Source organism: Phodopus roborovskii, unplaced genomic scaffold, assembly GCF_943737965.1.
Source record: "Phodopus roborovskii unplaced genomic scaffold, PHOROB, whole genome shotgun sequence".
NCBI classification, from domain to species: Eukaryota; Metazoa; Chordata; class Mammalia; order Rodentia; family Cricetidae; genus Phodopus; species Phodopus roborovskii.
In genome coordinates, this window is record NW_026125295.1 from 2,706,200 (window position 1) to 2,722,984 (window position 16,785).

The 16,785-nt window shown below is 41.2% G+C and overlaps 1 protein-coding gene across 7 annotated transcripts in view; it reads left to right on the plus strand.

Moving 5' to 3' along the window:
• Positions 1-16,785, plus strand: part of Ubp1 (upstream binding protein 1) — a 50,041-nt gene that overhangs the window by 14,909 nt on the left and 18,347 nt on the right. For all 7 annotated transcript variants that reach the window (XM_051201803.1, XM_051201822.1, XM_051201819.1 and 4 more), the window contains 6 exons: positions 329-480; positions 7,845-7,921; positions 13,202-13,307; positions 13,964-14,070; positions 16,316-16,468; positions 16,558-16,668. In XM_051201803.1, the coding sequence (XP_051057760.1) occupies positions 329-480; positions 7,845-7,921; positions 13,202-13,307; positions 13,964-14,070; positions 16,316-16,468; positions 16,558-16,668 (706 nt within the window). The remainder of the gene's footprint in view (positions 1-328; positions 481-7,844; positions 7,922-13,201; positions 13,308-13,963; positions 14,071-16,315; positions 16,469-16,557; positions 16,669-16,785) is intronic.

Below are 16,785 nucleotides of genomic sequence, written 5' to 3' on the forward strand. Positions count from 1 at the left end.
ACCAGGCTGACCTTAAGGCAAGCACCACCACCACCTACCTGGCTTTTACCTTTTTTTTTTTTTTTTTGGTTTTGGTTTTGGTTTTTTGAGGCAGGGTTTCTCTGTGTTAACTAACAATCCTGGCTGTCCATAATGGTCTAGAACTCACAGAGACCCTCCTGCCTCTTCCTCCCAAGCGCTGGGATTAAAGGCGTGCACTGCTACAGTCTACCTTTTCTTAAATAATTCATTGCCTAGCATGCAAAGCTTCGGTTCCATCTTGAATACTGGGTGGGTTATAATGACCCCTGAACTATGCTTTACATGCTTTCAATGTTCTGTTTTTCAGCGATGTGTTGGCATTGCCCATTTTCAAGCAAGAAGATTCCAGCCTTTCCTTGGATGGCGAGGCCAAGCACCCCCCCTTCCAGTATGTGATGTGTGCTGCAACTTCGCCAGCTGTGAAACTGCATGATGAGACGCTCACTTACTTGAACCAGGGTTAGTATGATTTGTCATATAGAATGCAGAAATCTACAAACATCTTAAAGAAATGTTTTGGTATTATAACTTACAGTGCTGATTAATAATTAAAAATTAGGTTCTTAAATTGTGCAAACTTAGCAGAAATGTGGGACATTTTCTGTGCACCAACAGTGTTATACAAGGCCAGCTCTTTCATATACATGTGATTCTTTGTCACTAAATGGAGTCTTTTTGTTTGTTTGTTTTGTTTTGAGTTTGTTTTCTGTGTGGCCCCGGCTGTCTTAGAACATGCTCTGTAGAACAGACTGGCCTCAAATTCAGAGGCACACCTTCTTTTGCCTTCCCAGTGCTGGCATTAAAGGCATGCCACTAAATGGCCATTGAACAATAGGTTTTAGGCTGTATATTTATGGTTAATATTACAAAATGTAGTAGGGAATTGGGCCTGGTGGCACATGCTTTTAAGTCTAATATCTGAGGGACAGAGGCAGGCAGATCTTGAGTTTGAGGCCACTCTGGTCTATACAGTAAGACCCTGTACAAAGGGGGAAAGAATGAAGAATGGAAGAATGACTTGTAACTTCCTTTGATGGGGAGTTTGGAATCATGAGGCTCTTTATCTTAAGACAGGAGTCCTACCTGTAGCATATGTGGGCCCCTCACTTTGCTTTTAATATATAGTACTTATTTGGAGTTATTTGAGGTTTAACTTTCAAATGATTTTATTTAGTAATTTGTTTGGGACTTGAAGTTGTCTAAAGAAATAGCGTGGGGGCAAGGTTATTCGTTTAATCTTATTTTATTCATTCTGTTGGTTGACTGAGGAAACATGGTTAATTCTTGACTGTTTCAGTAAGAGGTGCTTTGTTTGTTGTTGGGGTGCTTGGGATCCAACCCCGGGCTGTAGGTGTGTAACAAATGCTGTGTTCTACATCAGGCCCACCAAGAGCTTTTAGAGCAGGACCTTGTCAAGGAAAGTTCTGAATGCACTGGGAAGAGTCCTGACCAGTACTCGGCTTGCATACAAGGCAGTGGCTTTGGAGTTGTAGGGACACTGAGAGTGAGGTCCCAGTTCCTAGGAGGTTTGGGACAAGATGCAGGGACTTTGGTCCTCTCTCTCTCTCTCTCTCTCTCTCTCTCTCTCTCTCTCTCTCTCTCTCTCTCTCTCTCTCTCTCTCCTGCCCTCTACATCTCTCTACTTCCCTCCTCTTTTGTCTTCTGAGACAGGGTCTCTAAGTGGCCTGGAACTCACAGAAGTCTACCTGCCAAGTGCTGAGGTTAAAGGTGTGTGTCAGTGTGTGTGTGTGTGTGTGTGTGTGTGTGTGTGTGTGTGTGTGTGTGTGTGTAACTCACAGAAGTCTACCTGCCAAGTGCTGAGGTTAAAGGTGTGTGTCACTGTGTGTGTGTGTGTGTGTGTGTGTGTGTGTGTGTGTGTGTGTGTAACTCACAGAAGTCTACCTGCCAAGTGCTGAGGTTAAAGGTGTGTGTCACTGTGTGTGTGTGTGTGTGTGTGTGTGTGTGTGTGTGTGTGTGTGTAAAACTCACAGAAGTCTACCTGCCAAGTGCTGAGGTTAAAGGTGTGTGTCACTGTGTGTGTGTGTGTGTGTGTGTGTGTGTGTGTGTATGTATGTATGGTGTGTGTGTGTGTGTATGTATATGTATGTATGTATGTATGTGTGTGTGTATGTATGTATACCAGGTACTTGTATGCCTGGTAATTTGAGTTGAGGCTGCTGTTGACTTGGGGACCACAGGTGTCCTTTTCTTTTGAGACAGGGTCTCACTGTATGTCCCTGACTATCCTTGCAACTCACTATGTAGACATGGCTGGCATTGAACTCACAGAGATCTGCATGCCTCTGCCTCAGTTGCTAGGATTAAAACTGTGCTACCATGCCCTTCACAGTTCACTTTTTTTTTTAACTTTAAATAATTTGAGAAAATTTAAATTTCTGTTTATCTGATTTCCTATTTCTGCATTGCTTCAATCAGAAGATACTAACCACTGAGCTCCAACCCCAGCCCTCCAGCACCACCTGTTAAAGAGTAGCATTCAGGGGAGAGATGACAGGTATTCAGGAACTAATGCTGTGATTTGCTATTTGCTGGGGCCCCCCGTAAGCTCGCTGCTCACCTGCCTTTTGGAGCTATTCATAAGGACTATGCCAAAAGAAAGCGGAAACTGGAGGGAACTTAGGTAGCAGAAATTGGAACGAGAATTCTTAGCTTGGTGGGGGTGGGTGGGAAGTGTTAAAATTATAGGAGTACAGAGTTTAAAAACTGCAACTTTGGCCATGTGGTGGTGGCCTATGCCTTTAATCCCAGCACTCAGGAGGCAGAGGCAGGCAGGTAGATCTCTGTGAGTTCAAGGCCAGCCTGATCTACAGAGTGAGTTCCAGGACAGATTCCAAAGCTACAGAGAAACCCAAGGGGCTTAATATGCAGCAAGGCAGAGTGGATCTTTCAAATCCCTCTGCTGTGGCCTGGGTTAGTGCCTGGTAGCCCTGGAGTGTCATCTCATTCTGCAAGCAAAAAGAGCCTTTCTCTTAGTCCCTCTCAAATACTCTTCATTTGGAGCTGAATTCTATTTGGAGACTGTTCTGCTATGATTGTTAATTAACCATTATTAACTACTTTGCAAATGGGTCTTAGGCTCTAGTAGATAATAGCACATTTACTGACTTAAAATTCTGTTAAAATACTGTACACTCTAGAAAAAATGTTTTTAGTTACTTTCATTTTATTCCATAGTAGATTTCCTTTTGTTTAATTTTGGATACTACAAATCAGGACTATAGAAATAAGAAGCTAGACCATATGTAAATGTAGCCCTGCAGTTAAGAATACTGCTTTTTTATTATTTTTATCTTATTTGGTTGGGTTTTTTTTTTTTTTTTTAGGGGGGTGGGGCATAGGGTCTCCCTTGTGGTCCTGACTTAGCTGAAACTCACTATATAGATCAGGCTGGCCTAAAATTCACAGAAATATGCCTACCTCTGTCTCCCATGTGCTGGGCTTTCCAGCCATAAAAACACTTGATACTCTAGCAGAGGAGGACCTGAGTTCATTTCCCAGTACCCACATGTCCTGCTACAACCATTCATAACTCCAGTTCTAAGGAATCTATCACATTCTTTCTGCCAGCCAAATGAGTAGACAGAACACTCATACACATTTTTTAAAAACAGTAAATTATTTTTTTAATATGCTTAAACTTAGCCAGTGGGCTTTGTCACATCTTTGGAGTCCATCTGAGTCCATCTGGAGGTCCTCATAGAGTCTGAGTACTCAAAACAAGAGGTATGTAGGGTATGAGCTCATCATAGCAGTTGTATTTTCTTCGTTTGTTTGTTAAGTCAGGCTTTCTCTATGCTGCCCTGGCTGTCCTGGAACTCACTCTGTGGACTTAGATGGCCTCTAACTCAGGTCAGCCCACCTTTGCCTCCCACATGCTCAGATTAAAAGCATGTGCCACCACACCCAGCTATCAGTTGTCAACTCATGGCAGTTCTTTTGTGTTACTAAACCTCACAGGAAGAAAAATACCAAACTGTGGAAGGTAAATTCAGAAGGTAGGGGCTGGAGAAATGGCTCAGTAGTTATGAGTACTTAATGCTCTTATAGAGTACCTGGGTTCACTTCCCAGAATCCACATGGTGGCTTACAACCATCTGTAACTCCAGTTCCAGGGAACCTGATGGCTTCTTCTGACCATGGTGCACATATATACATGTAGGCAAACATATAAAAACTAAATATTAAAAGAAATTCAAACCGTAAAGTTCAGGCAGGACCGGCATCTCACCGGATGTTGCAGTTTATTGTATCCACTCCATACTTTATTAGGAGTGGAATTTCGAGTTTCATTTGGAACTGAAATGTTGAAAGTGAAATGTATGGAGTTGAAAGGCTATGGAGGAGAAGACAAATGGAAAGCGAAGCCTCTAAAGTTCTGGGCCACCCTTCCAGTGGGTGTCTCTGAAGTGGGTTATGCTGCATTGTGGTTATACTGGGCAAGTGCTTTGTCTCTGCACTACATTCCTGCCCTTGGGATTTGAACAGGCTGGCCTGGAACTCTTGCCTCTATCTCAAATCCTGGGATTACAGGCACATAGCGCCATGTCCAGTTCCCAGAACCCTTTAAAGGCCACTTCTGGTTTGGAAGAATAAGTAACTTTTATCCACCAGCAGCAAGTCTTGATCTGTCTGGAAGACACAGAACTGTCATCCATGTGTGTGGTTCAGACCCTTCCTTAGATAGATCAAGAAACATTGATCAAAGAAAGCTGGGACGCCAGGATGCCTTCCTTCTCTCTCTTTTTCTTTCAGGCTTGAGGATTTTGTGTTTTTGAGTGTCATGAAATAATCCCGGTAGGACAAACTTCCCTTTTTCTATGAGAGCCAGCCTCTCATTAGCAGCTTTCCTGAGTGACTCCATGAGTCTGAGCCCTCTGTTTTCATCTTTACTCTTTCAGTGGTCCATGCTTAAATGGCCACACTAACTAAATCCTGAAAAGCCCTCTGTTATCATCACAGCCCACTCTGTGACTTCATCTTATCTCCTCTAGGTCTGCTCCTTGTGTTCACTGTGTCACACGGTGGCTGCTGCTCAGTCTCCATCAGAGCTCTCACAGCTCACATCTGAAAGCTGAAAACTCACTCAGGCTCTCCCTTATGGTGTCTCCCATGAGTGACCTCTGCTCTTACCCTCTTAAGCTGTTAGCCAGTGGGAATATACCTTTAGCCTTAAACTCAAACTGAGGGGCAGACACCACTCTGATAGATGATCATCGTTCTATATTTCTCTCTTAGAGGTTAACTGGCTTTCCTTGGTCTTCAATTGGCTTTTCCTGTTTTGTTTTTTTGATTGTTTTTTGTTTTTGTTTTTAACTTACATGTCCTTTTGATTTGTATATGTGTACCTTGGGGAATAGCAGGTATTGGTGATTTTGTGAGCACTTCTTGGGTAGGCAGCCCTTTGAGGGGAATACAAGTTAAAATAGTCCCTCTCTTGTATTTTTTTCTGCTTTGATTTGTTAGAATATTGAGTTCACAGATCTGGAATTTAGCTTATTGACAGGTGTATACAGGTTGCTTTCTAGAAGGACTATTTTGTCTACCATCGTATGCAGTCATTCCTTGCCCACTTGAGTTTTTCAGGGTGGCCGGAAGCTCTCAGTCTTGCTTCACCCAACAGTGCTGACTTTTTATTCAACATTTTTGAATAATCAGATAACTAACACAAAACTTTTACTTTGCTGGGCAGTGGTGATGCACGCTTTTAATTCCAGCACTTGGGAGACAGAGCAAGTTCAGGACAGGCTCCAAGGCTACACAAAGAAACCCTGGCCTTTTTTGTTTGTTTGTTTGTTTGTTTGTTTTTTGTTTGTTTTTGTTTTGTTTTTCTTAAAAAACGCGTTTACCTTCATTTCCTAAGTTCTTGTGAGGCTCAGTATAATTTTAAATGTATAATGGTATATTTTTCAAAACTGCACCTATGCTTCTTTGAAAATCGTTAGTTTTCAAAATCAAGATCCGTTGTTAAATGTTACCTGTATTTTAGTTCAACTAACAACTGTATTTTAACTAACAACCTGTATTTTAGTTCAACTAACAACTTCACTTGTTGTAAATGCTTTTATTAATCTTTCATTATGATGGACAAATTTAAGGAATACTTTAGAAATTAAGGAATATTTCAGTAATGCACTACACATGCTGTTTTTTTTTCTCACCAGTTTTCAAGTGATTTGCCTATATTTTGATAACCTTTTGTAAATAATTCTGTGGTCTAAAACAGTGATTCTCAACCTTCCTAATCCTGTGACCCATTAGTACAATTCCTCATGTTGTAGTGACCCCCAACCATAAAATTATTCTATTGCTACTTAATAGTTAATTTTGCCAGTATTATGAATTATAATATAAATATCTGGCATGCAGGGTATCTGATATTCAACCCCTGTGGTGGTCATGACCCACAGGTTGAGAACCACTAGCTAGAGCCTGCTTTGCATGTTGTCCCATAGACTCACAGGATTGATAGGGTGTTGGGTAGTAACCTCCAACTCAGCCTGAACTAGAAATAGTCTTCACTTTATACCATGTTACACCATCAGAAGTAGTATTTTTTGCTTTGGGTGCATGTAACTCTGTGTGTGTTGTGTGTGTTGTGTGTGTGTTTGTAGGGTGGCTAGTGTGGGTATGAGTGCGGTTGCCTTGGAGCTAGGAAAGAGTGTAAGCACCTGATGTGGGCATAGGGAGTCCAACTCAGGCCCTTTGGAGAAACAGTAAATACTGACTCTTAAACACTGAGGCAGCTGTCTCTCAGCTCCCTGTGGCTAATTTTTTTGCAGCAGTTTATCCTAATTTTCTAAATTCTCTAGACCAGTATGTGGAAATTATGTGTGTACAAATGAAGCAATGGGCAAGTGTGACTTTGATTTAGTAACACAGAGGCTCCAAGATTAAAAACTGGTCTTGGTCCGTACAGAAACATTTGTCTATGTTCATAGTACCATTTATCATCACCCCCAAATTGGAAAGCAACACAAAATATACATCATTTGATGAGTGGATGAACAAAATTTGGTCTGCTCTTGCAGTAGATATTGTCTCGCAATAGAAAGGGAAAATGTAACATAAAAAGGAAAAACATTACATTAAGTGAAAGAAGGCAATTTCCAAAACCCCACATATTATGTTTTTGTTTATATGAAATGTCTGTAATGGGCAAGTCCCTCGAGATAGAAGGTGGATTAGTAATTGTCTGGGGGTTTGGGGAGTGTCAGCGGAGCATAGGAAGTGATTGTTTCTGGATTTGGGTTTCTGTTTAATGAAGTGCTCTAAAATTGGTAGTAGTAATAATTGTGCAGCTCTGGCATATTTAAAACCCATGAATTATGGCTTAAAAAATATATTTCATTGTGGGTGGTGGCACACGCCTTTAATCCCAGCACCCAGGAGGCAGAGGCAGGTGGATCTCTGAGTTTGAGGCCAGCCTAGTCAACAGAGTAAGTTCCAGGACAGCCAGGGCTACACAGAGAAATCCTGTCTCAAAAAATAAGATAAACTTCTTGGTACACATTAATATTTCAGAGAAGCAGAAAGTTAATGCTGGATACATATGCAGTAAAATAGTTTAGGAGAATGACCTAAGTAAAGTGAAAGTAAATTGTCAGTCTCCCATGTGTAATTAAAAGAATAGATGGTGTGATTTTTTTTCAGGGACAAAAGTGAAAGATCAACTTGAATATACTTCTGGCACACTGACAAATTAATTTCATGTGGTTGTGTATTTGGAGGAACAGTTAAATTATGTGGAATAGAGTAGTGTTCTTTATGTGGATTGTTTTTGATACATAATTTCTTTAAATCAGGTCAGTCTTACGAAATTCGGATGCTGGATAATCGCAAAATGGGAGATATGCCTGAGATCAGTGGGAAGTTGGTAAAGGTAAGGACAGTCTGTTTTAATTTCTAATAGATTCTGTGGTGATTGAGTAAGAGTGGCTATTGTCATGCAAGAAGTTGTCTTGATTGTTTTTAAATATGTGTTTATTTTGTGTGTGTGCCTCTGCCACGGCACACTTGAGGCTGGAGGGAGTTGGTTCTTTGCTTCCACCACAGGTCTTCTGGAAATTGCATCTTAACCTCTGAGCCATTGATGCAAGCTTCTTCATAGAAAAATTTCTCTTTAGAAAACTGACTATTTTAGAAGTTTGGGCTTTTTAAGCTGTATTTTGCTTACTCGTGTGTGACATGGAAATTACAGTTGTTGGGAACCAGGAAACAGTAGGGTCGTTAATTTAGTTATGCAGAGTGAAACCTATCACCACAATGAAACTTTTTTCAGTTTACTGTATTTGTTATTATTATTGGTGGGGGAGAGAGGCCACTCCAGCACAGGTACACACATACCATATCATACCATATGTGGAGGCTAGAGACTAACTCCTTCCAACTTCTTCCTATCTGTGCTCTGGGGAGTGAACCAGCATGCTCAGGCTTGTATTGCAAGCACTTTTACCAGCTGAGCCATTTGAGCAGTCAGACCTTTAATTTGAAAATATGTTAATTTAAAACTTTTAAGATCCTTTGATTTCACTTTTTAAATTTTTTTCAATATAACTTGAAATTTCAATTTATCTAGTGGCATATCTAAATGAGGATGTCAGTCATCCTACATATAGGGACATAGCCCCTGTCTGGTCAGCCTTGAGGATTGATCTTCAGACAAGGAATACACACACTCTCACACATGGCTCATGGAAGGTGAGTCCTTCTAGCTTCTGTCTGCCTGTGTACCAGGGTTTGTTATAGATACCACAGCATTAGAGGCAGTATGTTTTTTGGAACATGTTTATTGGAAAGGTATAAGTTGTACTGTCAGCAGGAGGCTGGGGATCAAACTGGGATCTCACACAGGCTAGACCGATATTTGCCCATATACCCAGTAATTTTTTTTCATTGGTTTTATTGTTTGTTTGAGACAGGGTTTCACTGTGTGGCCCTGGCTGTCCTGGAACTCAGTCTGTAGTCCACGCTGTCCTCAAACTCAGAGATCTGCCTGCCTCTGCCTCCCGAGTGCTAAGAGTAAAGGTGTGCGACACCTCCACAGCACAAGTAATCATTTTTTTAATGAGGAGATAAGACTGCATTTTTTTGTCACTGTAAAAGTTAAACTTGATAACTAGTATGCTGCTTTTATCAAAAATGTGCAAGTTTAACACAGTTGAAAATTTGTTCATATTATGGATTCTATAATATAATGGACAGTGTATTTGATATGTCTTGTGTTGAGCCCTTTAAAACTGGTTTCAAAAGTCAAGCTCTAGTGTATTTGTGTCTGTTGGCACATGGTCTCATGTAGTCCAGGCTGGTCTCAAATTCATTATGTAGACTGAGGATGGCCTTGAGTTTCTGTTTTTTTCTGCCTTCTCTGTGTAAGTGTTGGGATGGTGCAGGAGTACCACTGTGCTGGGGATTGAACCCACAGCTTCATGCATGCTAAGGGAACACTACCAACTGAACTATATCTACAATCCCCAAAATTGTTAGAGCATCTTAAAAACTTTTAAATTTATTTTTATTTTTATGTACATTGGTTTTTCTTGTGCTTCCATGTTCATGTGAGGGTGGTGGATCCCCTGGAACTGGAGCCACAGACACTTGTGAGCTGCTACGTAGGTTTGGGAATTGAAACTGGGCTTCTGGAAGAGTAGCCAATGCTCTTAATTGTTGAGTCATGTCTTCAGCTCTTAAAAACTCTTTTGTTTGGTTTTTGTTTTTCCTCTTGGTAGTGACGATTGAATCTAGGGCTCCATGCATCCTAAGCAAGTAGTCTATCCGTGAGCTAATTTGCAGTGTCATTGGACTTTGAATCTTGTAACAGCTTAAATAAGCTGCCTTGATCTCCCTGTGTAGACAATGCAGGTCTTGAACTTGCAGTCCTCCTGCCTCAGAGTTTCTAACAGAGCTGCTGTCTTGTGCTGCCAGGCTTGGCTTTTTAACTTTTGTATTGTGTACACTTTGAACACACCCGGAAATAGAGAGGAGGTACTGTGAACTCACATACACCTGTGATGTGAAAAGTGCAGTGTCTATCTTGAGTTCTGTAGATTCTCTTGTCAGCATAAACAGTGACCAATAACTTTCCAGTCTTGGAGTCTTATCTCGTCTATCCCCCTTTGCCCTCTGTTTTTAAAAGATTTTATGAAGTGCGTGTATGTGTACATGCGTACATACAGCAGCTCTCAGAGGCCAGAGAACCCTTGGTAGCTGGAATTACAGGTGGTTATGACCCTGGACTGACTGTAAGAACTGCTGAGCTGTTAGTCCTGTGTGTGCTGGGTTATACTATTTACTAATTCATGTAGCCAACACTACGGATGTTCTGTGGAAAGTAAAACACAGTTTGACATCCACACCAAATGCCAAATTGAATTTCTATCAAAGTACTAGAAAAGTAGGTTCTGAAATACTTGCCATTTATCAATGAAAATTGGCTTTTTACAACAGTTCCCTGGTTGAGAAATGGCTGATTAGTGAGGTGTTTAAAATGATTTTGTGGAGCTAGTTAAAATTTAGCCTGTCAGATTAATTTGGTATTGAAGGTTAATCATTTAATTTGTTGAACTGCCTTGGATTTACTTCCAAATTAAAATATACAGAAACAGTGTATCAGACTAACTTCAAGTGAAGAAATAGGCAACGCTGGCAGTCCATGAAATAAGGACCTGTTACCAAAACCAGCCAGATGGATCTGTCCTGTTGACATCACGATAGTCCACATAAACACTGAGTACACTGATGGAAAAAAGTTCAGTTGGTAGGCAACTTGTCTGATTTTTTTTTTTTTTTTTCCCTCCCTCTATTGACTGTGTTTGAGTACACCCAATTATATCCTGAGAGGTAGGATTTAGAACATGGGTGAGGGGTTTGGGGATTTAGCTCGGTGGGTAGAGCACTTGCCTAACAAGTGCAAGGCCCTGGGTTTGGTCCTCAGCTCAGTGACAAAACAACAAAGAACATGGATGAGTATAGGGTGAATTTATTGGGGGGAAAAAAAATCAAATCACATCTTTTAAGTTTATTTATTGGCCCTGTAATCTTTGACTGTACAACTTAAATTTGGAGGCACCTAGGACCCAAAATGATGTTGTCAGAGGTCTTGTAGAAGTTGTCTCTGTTGAACTTTGATGTGCTGTCTCTGCTTGCTTTTTATTTATAAACAATGGAGTCTCACTTGGAGCCTAGTCTGGCTAAGACTCCTTATATAGTCCAGGATGGCTTTGAACTCAGCGATACAGCCTACACTGTCCTAGATTTCCTGATCCTGCTGTCTCGGCTTCTGAAGGGTTGGGATTTCAGGCCTGTGCCTTGTGTACCAGGTTCTGCCCCTGTGGCCTTGGCTTGGTCTTGTCCCCTTTTTCTCATGCTAGTTCTATGGGTGAGGTCTCCTTTTACTCAGAGCATTTGGTTCCCCCCCTCCCCCCTTGTATATTTTACCTCAGGCTGCTCCCAAAGTGACCACTCTCACTTTTTGTGGATCTGTGTGGCCAAGCACTCATCATGTAGCTCAAGCCTCAGACTTCACTGTGGTATTGCAGTGCTGGGCTTGAGTGTGAGCTGTCAGACCTGGCTCTGCTTATTTTATGTTTAACATTTGACACAGGGACTCATTAAGTTGCAAAGGAAGGCCTTCTGCTCACTCAGTAGCCTAGGTTAGCCTCATATTTTCTGATTCTCCAGCCTCTCAATTAGTTAGGATTATAGGCTAGTATCACTAGGCCCAGCTAGAATGATCATTTTTGTAGTTTTTGATGATTTATTTTAGTTGTATGTATATGCCACTGTGTGTGTGTGTGAATGTGTATACATTAGAGGAAAATTTTATGGAGTTAGTTCTCTCTTCCCACTTTTATGTGGGTTCCTAGGATTGAGTTTAGGTTGTCTACAAGCACTTTATTCTGTAAGCCACCTCACCAGTCTGTCTTTTTAGAGAAACTTATCAGTTGTTACTGTTTTTTCAGTCAGTCGCCTATGTAGCCCAGCTGACCTCAATCCTGAAATTTGCTGTCTCATCCTCTAGATTGCAGACATGAGTCATTACAGCCAGTATTAAGAGTAATAAGTTAGCCGGGCATTGCTGGCACATGCCTTTAATCCTAGCACTTGGGAAGCTAAGGCAGGCAGATCTCTGTGAGTTTGAGTCCAGCCTGGTCTACAAAGTGAGTTCTAGGACAGCCAAGGCTGTTACACAGAGAAACCCTGTCTTGGGTTTATAACACATAGAGACAGTGGACCTGAACAAGGAGGAGCTAACGGACCCCAGACTGATAGCTGGGAATCCAGCATGGAACTGACTCAGACCCCCTGAACATGGGTCTCAGCTAGAAGGCCTGAGCAGTCTAAGGGACCTCAGACAGTGGAACCAGGATGTATTCCTGGTGCACAAAAGGACCTTGCGGGCACATCCCTCATGGAGGGATACTGCCTTAACCTAGAGACAAGAGAGAAGCCCTAGTCCCTACTCCAAATGACTTGATAGATTTAGATGACCCCTCCTGGAGGGCATCACACTACATGTGGAGTTGAGGTGGGGTGGGAGGGGAGAGTGGGAAAGAGGGAGGGTGGAAGGGAAGGAGGGAGAGGGAACTGGGATCAATATATATATAAATAATTATATATATATTATATATATATATATATAATATATGTGTGTTTTAACTGAGCAGTGGTGGCACACATCTTTAATCCCCAATGCTCTATTGGATCTCCATGAATTTGAGGCCAGACTGGTGTACAAAGTGAGCTCCAGACAGGGCTGTTACACGGAGAACCCCTGTCTTGAGAAAATAAAATTGGGCATGGTTTTTATTCGTAATATCTGGTAACTAAGTGTATCATAAAGCAGGTATCCAAGAATGGGAAGGTTACGGGTAATATTTCTCTTATTTTGGAACTAAGATGTCACATATAGCCTATGTTGGCTTTGAAACTAGCTGTTTATGTGATCCAGGCAGGATAGCGTCAAAGTTAAAGCAGTCCTGCCTCAGCCTCTCAAGTGCTGCCATTATAGGTGTGAGCCATGATACCCAACTTCACAGAAAGAGCATTTAAAGCAGAACCTGGTTTGTATGCTCATCTATTATTGGTTAATATGTGAAAACAAAGATGCTTCTGCCTTTAGCTAGAGCGGTTGAAATGCCCACTTTCCTCCCTTGTTTCACAGAGCATCATAAGGGTGGTGTTCCACGATAGACGGCTACAGTATACAGAGCATCAGCAGCTTGAAGGCTGGAAGTGGAATCGCCCAGGAGACAGACTTCTCGATTTAGGTACAGGTGGCTGTCAAAGACCATGGAGATGAAGGTGCTGTGTAGCTATGTCCATTAACATGTTTGCACCACGTAAAAGTCATCTCTCAGATGCAGCGTTGGTGTTAGTGGGTCTGTCTTGAGAATTGTTTTATGCTTGAAGAGTGAAGTAGTTCTGTGGTGCTAAAGTAACCTCCACCAGAAATTGTATGATTTTGAAGCTGTTTTAAACCTCAGTTGGCAATGTCCATCATAATCTTAATGAAATGAAATACAAGCCGTGGTAGGAGAAACTGTGATTCTTGTTAGGTGGATTTGATATTGAAGACAAGGTTGACTACGGAGAACGTTGAAGGGAAGTTCAACATGGATTAATTATTTCCATAGAACATAATATAGTAAGTTTTAAGTTTGTTTTGTTTTTGTTTGTTTTTATCTTTTGTTTTGTTTTGAGATGGGGTTTCACTATGCTGCCCAGGTTGCGCTCGAACCTCTAGGCTCAAGCCCCCCCAATGCCTCAGTCTCCCAAATAGCTGGGACTCTACTGGAGTGTGCCACCACACCAGGCTCAACCTGCAAGTCTTTTACTTACCTAAAATGGATGCTTTTCTTCTTTTTCTTTTTTCTTTTTTTTTTTTTTTTTTTTTTTTTTTTGTAACTTGTGTTTGAACATACAGATATTCCAATGTCTGTGGGAATAATTGACACAAGGACAAACCCAAGCCAGTTAAATGCAGTTGAATTTCTGTGGGACCCTGCAAAGCGCACGTCTGCCTTCATTCAGGTTTGCCTTTTCGTGTTGTTTACAAGTGTACTACCCAAGCCGTTTAGAAGATTGGATCCCTGTGTCATGAAAGTATTTATTTGTAAATTATAGTGTAATGTCTTTTTTTTTAAATACACATAGTTAAGGGGCTGGACAGATGGCTCATCAGTCATGAGCACTGACTGCTCTCCCAAGGGTCTGGGTTCCATCCTCTGTACTCACATGGCAGCTAACAGCTGTCTGTAACTCCAGGATCTGACACTCTCACACATGCATACATGCAGGAAAATCACCAGTGCACACAATATAAACTTTAAAAAATTTAAAAATTCACACAGTTTAAAATGGATTTAATTTGCTAGATTTAGTCATATAGACATAAAAGATACTGGGTGATAGTAATAAAGTTTTTTGTTTTTTTGTTTTTTCTTTTTTTTCCCCCTTAAGGCAGAGTCTTTCTACATAGCCCTAGCTGTCCTGGAACTCAGAATGTAGCCCAGGCTAGCCTTCAACTCCCAGAGATCCTCCTGCTGAGTAATGAGTTTAAAGATGCACTACCGGTACCTTTTTTTGTTTGTTTGTTTTGGAGACAGGATTTCACTTTGTACCTCTGGCTGTCCTGGAACTCACTCTGTAGACCAGGCTGCTTGTGAACTCTTCCTCTGCCTCCTAGGTGCTGGGATTAAAGGCGTGCGCCACCATCACCTGTCATAAATTTGTTTTGTTTTGTTTTTCAAGACAGGGTTTACTTGTGTAATAGCCTTAGCTGTCATGGAACTCTGTAGACCAGGCTGGCCTCTAATTCATAGAGGTCCACCTGCCTCTTGTCTCCTGAGTGCTGGGATTAAAGACATGCTTAACCATTGCCCAGCTTAAATTTTTTTTTAAATCAGTGTTCACAATAATAGAATTTTTTTTTCCATGATGCACATTCTCTTGAATAGAAACCACCCTTTAAAAGGATATTTAAAAAGTTTCAGGTTTAAATCTTTTCTAACATTATTTAAAATACATTCATAATCAGACTTTAAGGGCTGGAGAGATGGCTCAGCCGTTAAAGGCTAGGCTCACAACCAAAAACATAATCAAACTTTAAAACCTCCACAAATGAAGAGATGATAGTAAATTCTTCATGTGTTCATCCTGTCACAGAAATCTACCTGCCTCTGCCTCCTGAGTGCTGGGATCAAAGCTTGCACCATCACACAAGGCACTTATTGGCTATTTTAAAACAAACCCCACTCTACCTTGTCCATAAACACTTTTGTGTGTCCAAGAGGTAACTTTGAAAGTAACATGATTACATATGTAAAACCCAAAAGTAATTGTAGTATGTAGTGTATATAAATTTGTAAGTGGTGGAATTTAACTATTATCTATGTAGTCATTATATAGGAGGGAATAGCTATTTAATTGTTGACCAGCTTAAGTAAGCTGTGTTTGTGTCAACTCTAAGGATCATTAGCATTCAGTATTTGGGTTGTCTATGAAATATTACCATTAGTTAATGATGGTGACATGATTCATATTTGTTTAATATTGTCACATGCTATTAGTGTTTGTCCAATAGAATAATCGGTTTTGTAGTAAATAAGAATGATAAGACCAGGCTTTGTTTCCGGTTGTGCAACCATATTGCAGAGGTGAACTTTTCACATTGCATATCATTTGAAGAGGGCATGTCTAAGTAGCAGTCAGACATGACCCTTGGTCTTGCTGCTTGCTAACTTCGTGTTGTATCCTGAGTTGTTTTTTCAAGTGGTATGATGAGTGATTAAAATGATTCTTGCCCTCCAGGACCCTGCCAGGGCTTGGAAAGGTTAATATGGAGAGTTTAGATGGATTTGAACTTGATAAGTAATAAGGCTTTAGGGGCTGAAAATTGCCCAGGCAGAGCATTACAAATCGGTGTATTTGGAGAAGCAGTAGCAGGAAGCTTGGCTGTCGATAGCAGGGGTGGAGACAGTGGGGAAGCAGGGTTACCCTGGGTCTGAGAGAGCATTTGTTGGGGTGGAGGCAGGGAGCAGTGACTGAGGAGCAGCACTAAATCAAGAGAACTACTGGCCGGTGAGTCCAGAGACCCTGCAGCTCTGAAAGGAAGGGCTTCATTCAGAGTGGTTCCGGAAACTCATGAGATAATCTGACTGCTCTGTTCTAAAGGCTCTTGAGTGTATATCCATGAGGGAATAAAATAAAATAGAGCCTCATCAGTTTTTTGTTTGTTTGTTTGTTTTGACATAGTTCGGCTTGGATTGTTTTGTAGGTGCACTGCATCAGCACAGAATTCACTCCACGTAAGCATGGAGGTGAAAAGGGAGTGCCTTTTAGGATCCAGGTTGACACCTTTAAGCAGAATGAAAACGGAGAATACACAGATCATCTTCACTCAGCTAGTTGCCAAATCAAAGTCTTTAAGGTAAGCGATGGAAACCAGGAGGGATGCTTAGTTTTGCTTGTACAGTTGTGTGCAGCCAGATGAATGAGGTCATTTACTTTGTTTTTAAGCCTAAAGGTGCTGATAGGAAACAAAAAACTGACCGAGAAAAGATGGAGAAGAGAACGGCTCATGAAAAAGAAAAGTATCAGCCGTCTTATGACACCACCATCCTCACAGAGGTAATGTGGCGCAGCATTTGGCTTTGCAGAGAAGCAGAGGTTTGCGTGTTAGCAGGACCTTGCAGATGTGTTGCAACAAAGGGATTGGGAAGGCTGGGTGGCGGATTGACATGATAT